Here is a 13,525-nt window from a genome sequence, read left to right as displayed (position 1 = left end):
AAAAATGCTTCATATCATAGCCAGTTCAGTAAAAAAGGATTATTCAGGGCTTCCCTGGTGGTGCAGTGGTTGAGAGTCCGCCTGCCGATGCAGGGGACATGGGTTCATGCCCCGGTCCGGGAAGATCCCACATGCCGCGGAGCGGCTGGGCCCGTGAGCCATGGCTGCTGAGCCTGCGCGTCCGGAGCCTGTGCTTCGCAACGTGAGAGGCCCGCGTACCGCAAAAACAAACAAACAAAACAAAAAAAAACAAAACAACAAAAAAAGGATTATTCAGATAACCAAAAATGCGATTGGCTACTTGGAAAACTTAAAAAAAAAAAAACAAAAAACTTTATATCAAGCAAAAAGACTACATATTTATTTATAAAACTGGAAATTACATATATATTTCATTGTCTAGCTTCTTCTATAAAAGAAAAGAACTTATTCTCCACTTAAAAGTAAATTTTAGATCTAAATATTTAAGGTAAATTCACAAATAAGTTAATTGTTCTTGATGATTTTGCAAAAGGAAAGAAATAGTAAACAAATATTTTTAGAGCTTTTACTATTAAATTCCATCTTGCTTTGGACTCCTTGCTAATTTGTCCGACTCCTGCTCTAGGCCAGTCCATCTTTAGCAAGCATCAGAATCACCTGGGAGGTTGTTCAAACAGATTGCTGGTCTTCATCCCCCAGAGTATCTGAGTACTGAGTACTCAGTAGATCTGAATGGGGCCAGAGAATCTGCTTTTCTAACTAGTTCCCAAATGATGTCAATGTTACTAGTCTGAGCACCTCACTTTGAGAACCAGTGTTCTAGACTGTTAGTTCCTTGGGGGGTGAAAACAATCACTGTGTCCTTAGTGTCTGGGGTTCAAGAAATTTTAGTGAAAGAACAGAGAACAAATTAATACTTAAATGAATGAAAGAATGAGTGCTGGACCTACAAAGGATAAAATCATATGCAAAACTACCACACTAAATATTGCTGGAGAGACAAACACTTTTGTAATTATCTAATCTTTTCAACTGAACAACGTTGGAAATTAGAAATCAATCCACCCAAAGACTCTCATATGCACGATAATTACAAAAATCAGTGGGAAAACTAGATTTAAAAAAGGGAGAAAGAATAAAAATGGTAGTACTGACAATCTGTCTCAAGCAATATTTGCCTCTACTGTGACTGGCCTAATACTATCAATAGCCAGCTCTCTTAATAGTAAGCGCCAAGTTAGTATCATATTTGCACTACTGCTTGTGCAAATGTAAGTATCACCAAGTTTCCTGGTGTTACTATAAAATGTGGAGGGCGAGCAATATCAGGGGTTTACTCATCCTGGCATAAGGAGATGTACAGCTAGCACGTTGGTATATGCTGGCGGGCATATTGGTATATGTTCAGGTACGCCCTATGGAGAGATTGGTTGTCAATGTTGGCGGTTTCTGAAGTCGGATTTTTTGGTTATATCTTAGAAATGAGTGGAGAGAAAAGGGGGAAAAATTGAGATAACTACCTTCACTAATATCTTGGCTGTAACCACCATCTGGTTCAATGTCCGAGGGGATCATAATGTGCCATGTAGTCATGCGGGCTTCTGCTTCCAGTCCAAACCCATCCACATTGCTGAAAAATTCCAGTCAGTTTAAACTATATGAAGGAAATTACTGCAGCTGTAAACTGTGATGACTAAGTACTACTCTGCAGACACAAGTAAACGCTGGCTCTGTCACAGAGCTCCATAAGTGGCAGACAGACATTTGGCAGATGCACAGAACAGAACTTATAGTTTATCATGAAAATGCCATTTTTAAGCGATGATGTCACAAATCCACTCGACTGAATGTAATTAAACTAAATTACAGCATTAAAAGGAGCATCTTACTATTTAAGACACTTTTTTATCACTATTAACATTTTTACCTAAAAATTACGAAAAGTTCATTTAAGAACATTCTCCTCCTATGACTGTGCCCCCTTTCCCATATCTTATCTCACCACTCTTTGCTCCAGCAGCAGTGAAATACCTGCAGTTTCCTACATGTGCCATATTCTTTTTGCCCTCTGGGCAATCGCATAGATGACTCTTTCTTCCCACATCACTCTTCCCCATTCTCGTTGGAGGATTAACTTCCTTCTCAACCAGGTTCAAGCTGTAACTCAGCAGGTGTCTCTCCCAGGCTAGGGGCACCTGTTATGTGTTCCCAAAGCACCGTGCTTGTAGCAGAGCACATTGCTTAGTTATGGATCCTCCCTCCTAGATTGCATGCTCCAAGACCTGCCACAGGGTCTGTCTCATTCACATTTCATCCCAGTCCCTAATCCAATGCCTGGCCCCCAGCAGACACCAAAGAAATATCTTGCAAAGCAATCAGTGGCAAAACACTAATTTTACCCATTTAACATATTGCATTTATTTATTGCATTCTTATCTTTTTACCCCTCTTAACCTCCAACAGTGTGTATCTAATTTACTTGAAAAGCAAACTCTTATTTAAAAATTATATATGTGACATGTGATTAACAAAAAATTTAAAGATACAGAAAATTAAAGCAAAAATATACTCATTATTTCACTGCAGAAATTCAACCCTTGTCTTTTACCTTCTCATGAAGTTTTAAGTAAAACCGAGATTAAAGAAAAAAGAAATGTTATAATCAGAAAAGTAGAACAAAGAGTTCTGGTAGAAAAATATCAAAGACAAATTCAAACTGAACCTAAAAGAGTTACCTTCCAACATGCAGGTTAATGAGGCAGTGAGCCAGACAGCTAATGAATTCTTGGTCATGGTTCCCAGGGCCCAGGATCAAGTTCCTGTTTACAGTCAGGACCCTGAGTGAATCAAGGAGAGCTACTTGCTGCGGGACAGTTTTGTGTGCCCGGGAGAACTGGTACAATATGGTCCTATTGAGGCAGTGATAAACCGCATCCAGTGACAATCCCTGGGATCTTCTTTTTGACTAAAGATATGAGAGATACTTTAATAAAATGGACAAAAAAAGTCTGCTTATCATTCACACATGAACATTTATTAGGTTTATTATGTATCAGACACCATGCTAAGTACTGGGGTGCTAAGATAAAAAATACAAAGCTCTTGCTATTATGAGGTTCAGAACCCACAAGACACATAAATGTAATGAGATGAGTGCTGTGTGTATATACATCTGTGTGCAGAGCAGCCTCCCTCAGAACACGGGCAAGTGCCATCTGGGTAGAGACTCCTACCCCACAAGTTTTGTAAGGGTGATCAATCGCTACTCAAAATTACTAAAAAAAAAAAAAAATTACCTAAAATGTTAGTAAAGAACTTCTGACATTGTTGTTTCATCTCACATGAGAACTTTTCTCTTTGGCTTAAATACAAATTTATTCTTAAAAAATTCTTGGGTGACATGTGTGTGTCTAATAACATGACAACAGTATTTCCTACTTTCTACATCGTGTGTTGAATAAGATTTATCACTTGTGCCAAACCGGAAAAGGTACCACAAACACACACTAATATGACATCTTCAAAGGAACAAGGACTACAGTGAACTTTGTAAAGATTCAATTACAAGAAGAGAATAATAACAACTCTTCATGCTCTGTTAAATCTTGACACACTGATGCATCATACTATGAAAATCTATCAAATTGTATTAACTTAAGGTCTTTAAACCAACAGGAAGCTGTCCAGCTATGTGGTTAGCAAACAGCAATGCCAGTGGGGGAAGGTAGTGGGAGCCCACAGCCTGAGAGAATGAGGAAGCTTTACATACTGGACACACTGGCACCGGGCCATGGGTAAGGGGGGGAATGGCTACAGACCTACGTTTTATTCACTTCTAATAAGCTGAGCTTTATATTAAAATGTCAACATTCATTATCTTACTAGTTATACTTATTTCCAACAATTTTGACACCCGAGGCAAAGTTTTTCAATAGGAAAACGTACTCTACAACTAATGTGACAATGGATTACCTGTGCAATTAGTTGAATTATAAAATCTATAAGAAGTTTAGATTCTTTGTTGAACATGCCTTGCCAAAGCTTGTCCACCACACGTTGTGTGAAATAAAACACATTGTTCACCAATACTTGGTAGCTCCCTCCACTGGTAATAGGCAGAGATGCATCTTCCCCTAAATTCCAGCAGGAAAAAAATGTCTTAAGAAAATTGATGTCCACCAGCCTAAGACCAGACCCTCCAACAAATCAGGCTAAGGCAAGATGAGTACATCTACTACCGTTAGAAATAAGACCATTAGCTCTTATGTACTACTTTAAGTAAAATGATGTTCATGGCCAGAAGTCATGATAAATGTTGGAAGAAATAATTTCTGCAGGATAAAAGTGTTATGGATGGAGACTGTGAAGTTTCTTACTGCCTTAAGACAGTCTGTGATAAGCAAACAGTTCGTCAACTGTCAGTGACACATAGCCTCCCTTTGAGAGAAAAATTAAGTCAGTTTATTAGTTGTAAATTGATTCTGTCTAACTACTAAAGGGCAAAACAAATCATCAAACAAAACTTTAAGCACAATGAAGTAATGGAGGCAGAAGAGAGGTCCAAAAGAACTGTAAAACACAGAGTACCATCAGTGGTGGTGGTGCCATGGGGTAACCTCTCACCCCTTCCATGATTCCCATCAGCACTGTTTCTCTTCTACAAGCTGCCCCGGTGGCTTCAGTGTGCTCGCTGTGTACATACTGCCTCAACACTAATCCTCCTGGCCCCTCCTCCAACAGAATGCCCCCTTTAAGCCCCTCCCTCCTTTCTAGAAATTAGGAGCCTTAACTGACTGTAATTATTATTCCCACCTAACTCTAAATCACTACACCATGCAAAACTCTTCGTTTTGTGTCTTTATGTAGTAAGACTGATATTACTTAAGATTCTCAAGTGATAACAAATACAAAAGTCTGACTTGACACCACAGTTTGAGAGTTGCATGTTATGACAACACTTAAGATTTTCTTGGCAAACTTACTTTGTTAAAAAAAATGATAATGTAATAGCATGGAGGTTCTATGATTTATATAATTATCAGAAATTCAAGTAGCAAATATGTTAAATCATTACTTTTCCTTCTTTAAATTTTGTCATTGTTTTACATATAAATGTTAGCTCCACTGTAAATGTATCAAGTTTTGTAGTTTTATTGTAACTAGAGACATACAGGAAAAACATTTTAATGTGCTTTGAATTTACATCCTGAAAGCCATTCTAAAGAATAACATAGATACCTATAACTGAATAATTCCACTAACAGGTATAGTTTCTGAGGGTGCTGGTAATGCATTTCTGAGTGCTCTTATATAGGCATGTTGCCTGGGTGGTAATTCAGAGTGCTACATTTGTAACTTATTTGTAAGTATATCACAGTAATTTTTAAAAGTATTAGATAATTCATAAAAATATACTGTTCACATAATATGGTTTTAAGAACACTTTTTCTCTTTCCTTGTCCTCTTCCTGCCACCTCTGAGCATATGAACGTGGACAAGCAGCTTAAGTACTCCCTGTTGTTGATCCTTTATCCCAGGTTCAAAGGAAGGAGCTAGATGGGCCTTTTCCTCATTATAGGAAAATACCAATAAGGGGAAAATGCACAGAAAAGAAGGAAAAAGATGAAGTTAAAAAAGTGGTATACTTGGGCTTTAGATAGAGAAGGGAAGTGATTATAGGTACTTTTAACAGAGTGAAAATAAAACATGATATTACCCAATAAAACATCAGCTGCAAGCAAATGGTCCATCACACTATCCAAAATATAAGTCTGAAATTCTTTTTGCTGAGTTCTTGTCGATCTTTCAGGCGAAGCCTAATCAATAAAATTTAGAATTAGAAACAGAACCCAGTAAACAAAGGTAAGGCTCATCAACCATAGTTATATTAAAAAAAACTACTGGTAAGTAGTAGAATATGTCACAAGAGATGGTATATATGCTTATACTCTCTTATTTTTCTGACCATAGATTAAAAAACAAATTGAAGCAAAGGTGAAACAATACCTTCTTTTGAATCCATTCCTCCGAAAGCAGTATTCTAAACATTTTAAGTATTTAATAAATATTTGATATCTATTTTCTATCTACCTCACTTCCAAAAGAGATCTGGCAGTTTCTAATGAGATACAGATAAAATAAGTCATAAAGCCATTTAAACAAACACAAAAGCTCAGGAGTCTAGTAACCAAGAAGGTAAAGTCAATGGGGAGGCAAGTATTTATATCAAAAAAATCAATTAAGCACACAATTTTGCTTTGAGCTTCCTAGGGTCAAGAAGGAGAAAAAATAATAACATGACTTACAAAGCCTTTAATTATCTATAAAAAAGGAAGCATACTATATAGTCAGCAAGGATGTTTTCCTAAGATTGTTCTGAGAAGAATGTTCCCTGTGGGTTTTTATAAAGAGGACAATGAACAGCCCTGTAGGTTGCACCTTTGATAATGGTTTTATACAGTACAAAGACGATTTTTAAAATTATCTTGAATAAAAGTTTAGGGCACAAAGTTAAACTATAGTTCTCTGATGGCAGTTCTTTTGGTAATTAGGGTGGTATGATCCAGGTGCGTAACTTTCAAGTCTCTAGCCTGAGAGGTGGTAAAGCACTGGGAACACAGGGATGAAAGGTAGGAAAGATCCTTTTGTCATTCTTCTCAAATGCCAGTCATGTTAGCTGGCTTTGGATAGGAGCTGGATATTGAACGATTCAATAAACTGACATAAATTTGTTTCTTAAAAAGAGATCTGGATGTTGTAGTTACAAGCAGAGTACTGATGCTTTGCAAGTGAAGTTAAAGAATCTATTTCTTCTCGCACAGACAGGTCCAGGACTATGTTTATGACCAATGCCGCAAAAGTGGGATATAGAACAGTCTTCTGCTTTATGCATTTAAAGTTAAAATCTGTTCCACTGGGGAAAAACCCACTTCTTTCTATTCTGATTTTCAAAGTGGTGCTGGTGAAGATTTTAAAAAAGCAGTTAAAATTGGAATCCTATATTCAGATCAAAGATATTATTCTAATAGGATTCAAAAACCAACCAAAGTTGTAATGAACGTTTCTCTGTTTTTCTGATAAAACATATTTTGTTTTAAAATGAAAAACATGGGCCTAGCAACAGTTAAAAGAATATTAGTTCTTAGGAGTTTGGTTTGGCATTAGAATAATTTGGGAAAAAGTGAAGGTCATGACATGTTGTTTATAATCTTTTTTTAGAAAATTTATTTATTGATTTATTTTTGACTGCGTTGGGTCTTCATTGCTGCGCGTGGGCTTTCTCTAATTATGGTGTGCGGGCTTCTAATTGCAGTGGCTTCTCTTGTTGCGGAGCACGGGCTCTAGGTGTGCACGCTTCAGTGGTTGTGGCACACAGGCTCAGTAGTTATGGCACACAGGCTCAGTAGTTGTGGCCTGTGGGCTCTAGAGAGCAGGCTCAGTAGTTGTGGCTTGTGGGCCCTAGAGCACAGACTCAGTAGTTGTGGCTAGCAGGCTCTAGAGCGCAGGCTTAGTAGTTGTGGTGCACAGGCTTAGCTGCTCCGTGGCATGTGGGATCTTCCCTGACCAGGGTTCGAACCCGTGTCACCTGCATTGGCAGACGGATTCCTAATGACTGAGACATCAAGGAAGTCCCTGTTTATAATCTTAATACATTTTCCTGTGTAGATGAACAGACTAATACAATGGTCAGTAGAAGAGTTGGGGCCAAGGCCTGCCTATTCCTCATGCTGACAGTACATCAAGACCCCACCCCTGTTAACGGAAGGAAAGCGAGGACCTTCAGGTGGTTAAGTGACAAGACAGATTGATAGGTCTATGAGGACTACCCTGCAATCAGATCAGAGACCATTTTCAAACAGCTTGAGTGATCAAAATTTACGAAGGAGTAAGGCTCTCCACTCACAGGAGGATTTAAATACCCGAGGATGGCAATACTCATTCAGGATTATAATCAACTCAATGTGGCTAATGGGATAAGTAATAATGAGTAGGGTTTACAAAATCTTAATTAGACAAAGTTTTGGAGTATGTAAAACAGGGAACATAGAACATAGAGAAGTAGTTTGATCTGTCAACAATAGTTATTTTTACTTAATTAGAAAGTATTCTTTTGTATTCTATAAGGATTTAAGGCTGGCTCAGTCACCAACAGGCGTATTTAATCCTCTGATTCCTCTCACTGAAGCTGTTTCATGAATGATCATGACGCAGAATTAACTCTGTTATTGGCTCTAACTGCCAAGTTCAAATGTTCTTGCTGATACTCATAGTAGCCTAACTTTTAACGGACTTAAGACTTTATGAGTGCATGCATAGTTTTCTTGGGTGTTTTTTTCTTTTTTTAAAACAATTCACTGGACTACAATTATGTAACTACACAGTGCTTAGTTTTTATGTACCTTATCTCATTGTGCACAATATCCTTTTGAGGTAGATACTATCATCTCCACTTTAGAGATAAGGTAATTGAGGCTTTGAGAGGTCAAGTCACTTGGTCAAGTCACAACTAGGTTTCAAACGTCAGTTTCTTTGACGCCAAAGTTCAGCACTTCACCTGCCATTCCATACTCTTCCAGCCCTACTAAAAATCTCCATACTGAAGTTAACAAATGCACAACAAGAGCAATTCAGCCACAATCTCTCCATTTTTTTAGATAAACCTGGTTGGCCCACCAGACAACCAGGATGAATTCAGGGCCGAAGGAAGAGAGGGTGAGCCGTATGCTCTGCTCTGCCTGTGAGATCTGTCTTCCCAGAGAAGACAGTGAAGCCAGTCAACAACACGAGTCTTCAAAGACTCAAAGTGTCCTTTTTGAGGCCTGGGAACACCATGCAGAGTCGTCGTGGGCACATGTGCTGCCCATGGCTGAGAGCCCTCTGGCTCTGCGGGGGAGGCCTTTAGTGCTCTGTAACAGGAAAAGCCTTCAAGGAAAAGGGGTTTGCGCTCTGTCCTTCTGACTGCAGAAGCCTGACTGGCTTCTCTTTTCTCAGTTATTTCATAGCACTCTCTTTGCCCATTTTTGCCACTTTTTTTGGTTTGTTTATTGCTCTGCAGGGGGTGCTGCACTCTGATGGGAACGGGGAGGTCGTTTAGAAGATGGCGGGAGCAGAAAGCAGCGAATTCCTCAGACAGGCACACACTCCAAATCAGCCTCCTTTGTTTCATCATATTTCTTTCCTTCAGGTATATACAAGTACTTTTTTGGTCTGTTCTCAGGTACTTTCCTTCCATGGCCACATGCAGCAAATTCATTTGGCCTTTCATTAGATGCCTGCTGGTGACAGCAGAGGATGCTGGTGATTGTATAAGCCACCACAGGCCACTTGATTTTTGAGCAGGTCTTAGGTGCCAGGCACTGTGTTATGAATCTTATATGTATTATCTTACTTAATTCTCACAACAGTCCTCAGAGGCAGGTTCTATTTTTATGCTATCTTAAAGATGGGCAAACTGTAAGGGGTGAAGAGAACTGAGCTGGGCCAAGGTTACACAGCTATAAGCAGCACATGTTTAATTTCTCAAAATAGTTTTGCTGGGTGATTTATATATATTTAACTGTCACAAAAATCATGCAGGGGAGATAGTATATAATATCATTCTCTAGAGGATGAATTTAGCTCAGTGAGAATAAAATGTTTACATAATAAACCACAGGGCCAGAATTCAAACCAGGTCCTTCTATGACACCACACTGCTTCCCTTGTATTTGGCCTGACTCACACTCAAGCCAGTCTATGTGAATGCGAAGCTTTTATTTTTATAGACTGCTAATAAAGATAACTTCACACATTCTTTTATAGATACAATCAAGTAAGTAGACACTCTTACGATGACATCCCAACAATCCTAAGACTGAAAATGGCCTGGCTTGAGCATATCAGCCCAAAAATCAGTTGGTTCAAACACCTTCCTTCACATAGGTAAATGGTAAATATATAGGATAGTTCTTTTGTTGACTTTCTTCAGAGATAGACTTCATAATTGTAACATTCAGAATCATATGCTTGTAATTTATTATTTTACACCATGGGAAGACATGGAATACAACAGCATTTCCACTAAATATCTTTTGTATGTGTATTCTGTGTTTGTGTATTAGATTTGAAGTTCCTCAAAGCACTGATTTTTAAAAGCAAATTTATCTCTCTCTTATTAGATGGTATCATATCTTCCTGTTTGGGAACTGCCAGGGATATAGTTATAGTTAAATAATTCAAAAAAACTTAAAGAACACACCAAGGCACTGAGCTAACTTTGTGAGAGACAAAAGGACACATGAAAGTTGGTCCCTAACTTTAGAGAGTTGATAATCTATTTGGGAAATTCAATCTTGACACTCCCTGGTTCTTCCTAAAATACTACCACCCCTGACTCCCTAATGCAATCAGATACAATTCCACTTCAGGGCAAGTTAGTGTCCACAATAATGAGAACGTTATCTCAAGGTTAATACATGTCATATCAAACTTTCCTTACTGAAAAATACAGAAAACCAAAATAAAAGACAATTATACAATTTACCCGTTGCTAGTTAATTAGCTATTAGGATTCCTACAAGACTGTTATTACTGAATACATACACTTATCCCATTTCCTCTACATATGTGTATTTTATTTTTTGGCTCAGTTATGCTTTCTTACACACACCTATTCTTAACTTTATCCTGTTATTTTCTGAAAACCATTTTATTTTGCATAGAATGCTTCAAATTCTTACCCCATGCACTAAAACACTAGCCATCTCTCTTCTTAAAGTTTCCTAAGAGGACAAGCTCCACCAGGCAGGCTTTTAAATTCTACCAGATGAATTCTTGATGAAATCAATTATTTTTCTGCCAATATTGAACACTGTGGTCCCGGTTAACATGCTTTGCATAGGACTTCCCTGGTGGCGCAGTGGTTAAGAATCCGCCTGCCGATGCAGGGGACACGGGTTTGAGCCCTGGTCCGGGAAGATCCCACATGCCGCAGAGCAGCTAAGCCTGTGCGCCACAACTACTGAGCCTGCGCTCTATCTAGAGCCCGTGAGCCACAACTACTGAGCCCGAGTGCTGCAACTACTGAAGCCCACGCGCCTAGAGCCCATGCTCTGCAGCAAGAGAGGCCACTGCAATGAGAAGCCCGCTCACCACAACGAAGAATAGCCCCCGCTCGCCGCAACTAGAGAAAGCCCGCGCGCAGCAACGAAGACCCAAAGCGGCCAAAGATATATAAATAAATAATAAATTAAAAAATGCTTTAAAGTGCTTAGCATGACTGATACCTAAATTACACTGATTTCTTTTAATTGATCAAACTGAGATATTTTCACATGAATAAGATAAAACATTTGCTGGGATTTTAAGGTTTCACATAAAAAGTTAACTGTTTTCGCCACTAGAGGGAGCAGAGAAAGTGCAGGTTCAGTTGTCAAACTGCTGAGGGCGGCATGTGGGAAGCTCCTCACAGAGAGAAGCAGTTGGTCTTTTACACTGATTGAATCTTTCATAAAACATTATTTTCAGAGCTCTGGCATATACTGCTTGACCCTATTTATATGAATTGGCCAAAAGAATGAATGTATAGGCAACTAATTATATATTAGATCCCCTTCAATGATCTTTTATTTTTTCTTGAGATTTTTCTAGGTGAACATTTGGTTTTCAGGGATGGTCAATTTCTAGAGCCAGCAGGGTGACCACTTTAGGGTTTGTTTTCTGATGCATCAGCTAGTTCTTATCACTTATCAGGAGAATTATCAAGTGCAATGGACTAAATGTTTGTGTCCCCCCGCAAAATTCATAAATTAAGCCCTAACCCTCAATGTGATATTAGAGAGATGGAGCTTTCTGGAGGTAATTAGGTTTAGATGAGGTCATGGGGAGTCCACATGAGGGGATTCATGCCCTTATAAGAAGAGGAATAACCACCTGAGGTCTTTCTCTGCCATGTGAGAGCAAGGCAGCCATCTGCAAGCCAGGAAGAGGGCCCTCACCACAACCTGACCAAGCTGGCTGGCATCCTGACGTCAGACTTCTCAGTCTCCAGAACTGTGAGAAATGACTGTCTGCTACTGAAGCTACCCAGTCTATGGTATTTTGTTATAGGAGCCTGAGCTCAGATACCAAACAACCTACAAGTTGGCTGCCTTGGGGAAAATTCAGTAAGTGCATATTGAGCACCTATTATGTGCAATGCACCACGCCTTAAGCCCCACAGGACACTAAAAGCAATAATACCGGAAGTGATAAATAAGAGGGACTGAAGTAGGAAGTTATAAGCTAAGGAGACAATGCTGCTGTAAATGACTAGGGAAGGAGCTGGAACACTAAGGTCCATGGGCCACATTCAGCCTATAGTTGTTACTGTACATAAAGTTGTACTGGAACACAGCCACGCTCACTCATTTATGTGTTGTCTGTGGCTGCTTTCTCATTGCAATGGCAGAGTGAAGTAGTTGTGAGAGACTGTACAGCCCACAAAGCTGAAAATATTTACTATTTGGCCCTTTACAGAAAACGTTTGTCAATTCCTGGTCTATCCAGGGTAAGGGTGATAAAGGACTAAATTAAGGACATGCCAAAAGGAATAGAAAGAAGAGAAACAAATTGATAGGGTGTATATTAGCACATTTGTGATAAAAAATTCCCATAGCTCATGATATGTTCTGCCTTTACAACCCAAAAGAATTAGAAATCTGAAAGGTATGTGGCATAAAACTTGCTTGGTTATTAACGCTCTCATTATAAAAACAATTTGAAAGAGATGTAAATGCATTTCTTTGTCTTTACCTCCAACAAAAGATCAATTAGTGGAGTCTGCTTGCTGGCAGGGGTAAGACAGAGGTTGTCTATTATTAAGACCCGCATGAAGTCAAAAACGAACTTTTTAGCAGGGTGATTGGTCAGGTATGTCTTGACACCCACGTTGCAGTACTCTGATTGGCTTCTGTTCATCCCTGTGTCTGCTGCAAAGGCTTTAAACTCTTCCGCTGGAGATCCAACTTCATCATCAAGATCAGTCACCTAATAAAATCAAGTGGAAATATATCCTAGTCACATTCGATTTCATTTGATGTTTTTACTTCCACCAAATTGTAGCAGCAACAGTATTTTTGTTCAGTGTTTACCTCCTATTAAGCTATTCAGTGCATTACATCGTTCACTTTGCTTTACTTATTTTCTCTTTTCAGGGTGGTAATCGGGCACCATATGTCATGATTACTCAACACATGCTCTTTCTAATATTAAACTACTCACTGGCCACTAACCATATAACTGCTTTATGTTGAATTTTATCTCTATTGTGGATAACTGAACTTGAAATAAATGAAATAATAAAATGAGAATGACTATATTTGCTTATTTAAAACATACCTACTGAGAAGTCAAGTGTTATAGACTTTCAGATAAAAATCTGGCATAATGATTGTACCCAAGGGCTGACCCATTTTTGTAGGTAAAAAAAAAAAAAAAAAACCCAAATAAGTAAGCAATACGAAACTAGTACCAAGTTTGAGCCAACAGAAAAAGAAGGATTAGAAGACAGATTACAAGACGCTGA

At 38.8% G+C, this 13,525-nt stretch overlaps 1 protein-coding gene across 1 annotated transcript in view; it reads right to left on the bottom strand.

Moving 5' to 3' along the window:
- Positions 1-13,525, bottom strand: part of WDFY3 (WD repeat and FYVE domain containing 3) — a 174,108-nt gene that overhangs the window by 62,166 nt on the left and 98,417 nt on the right. The window contains exons 33-37 of the mRNA XM_065878335.1: positions 12,754-12,987; positions 5,699-5,798; positions 3,955-4,115; positions 2,718-2,947; positions 1,503-1,612 (exon numbers count right to left, since the gene is read on the bottom strand). Coding sequence (XP_065734407.1) covers positions 1,503-1,612; positions 2,718-2,947; positions 3,955-4,115; positions 5,699-5,798; positions 12,754-12,987 — 835 coding nt within the window. The remainder of the gene's footprint in view (positions 1-1,502; positions 1,613-2,717; positions 2,948-3,954; positions 4,116-5,698; positions 5,799-12,753; positions 12,988-13,525) is intronic.

This window comes from Phocoena phocoena, chromosome 5 (assembly GCF_963924675.1).
Source record: "Phocoena phocoena chromosome 5, mPhoPho1.1, whole genome shotgun sequence".
Lineage (NCBI taxonomy): Eukaryota > Metazoa > Chordata > Mammalia > Artiodactyla > Phocoenidae > Phocoena > Phocoena phocoena.
This window is presented reverse-complemented; position numbering and strand designations above follow the sequence as displayed.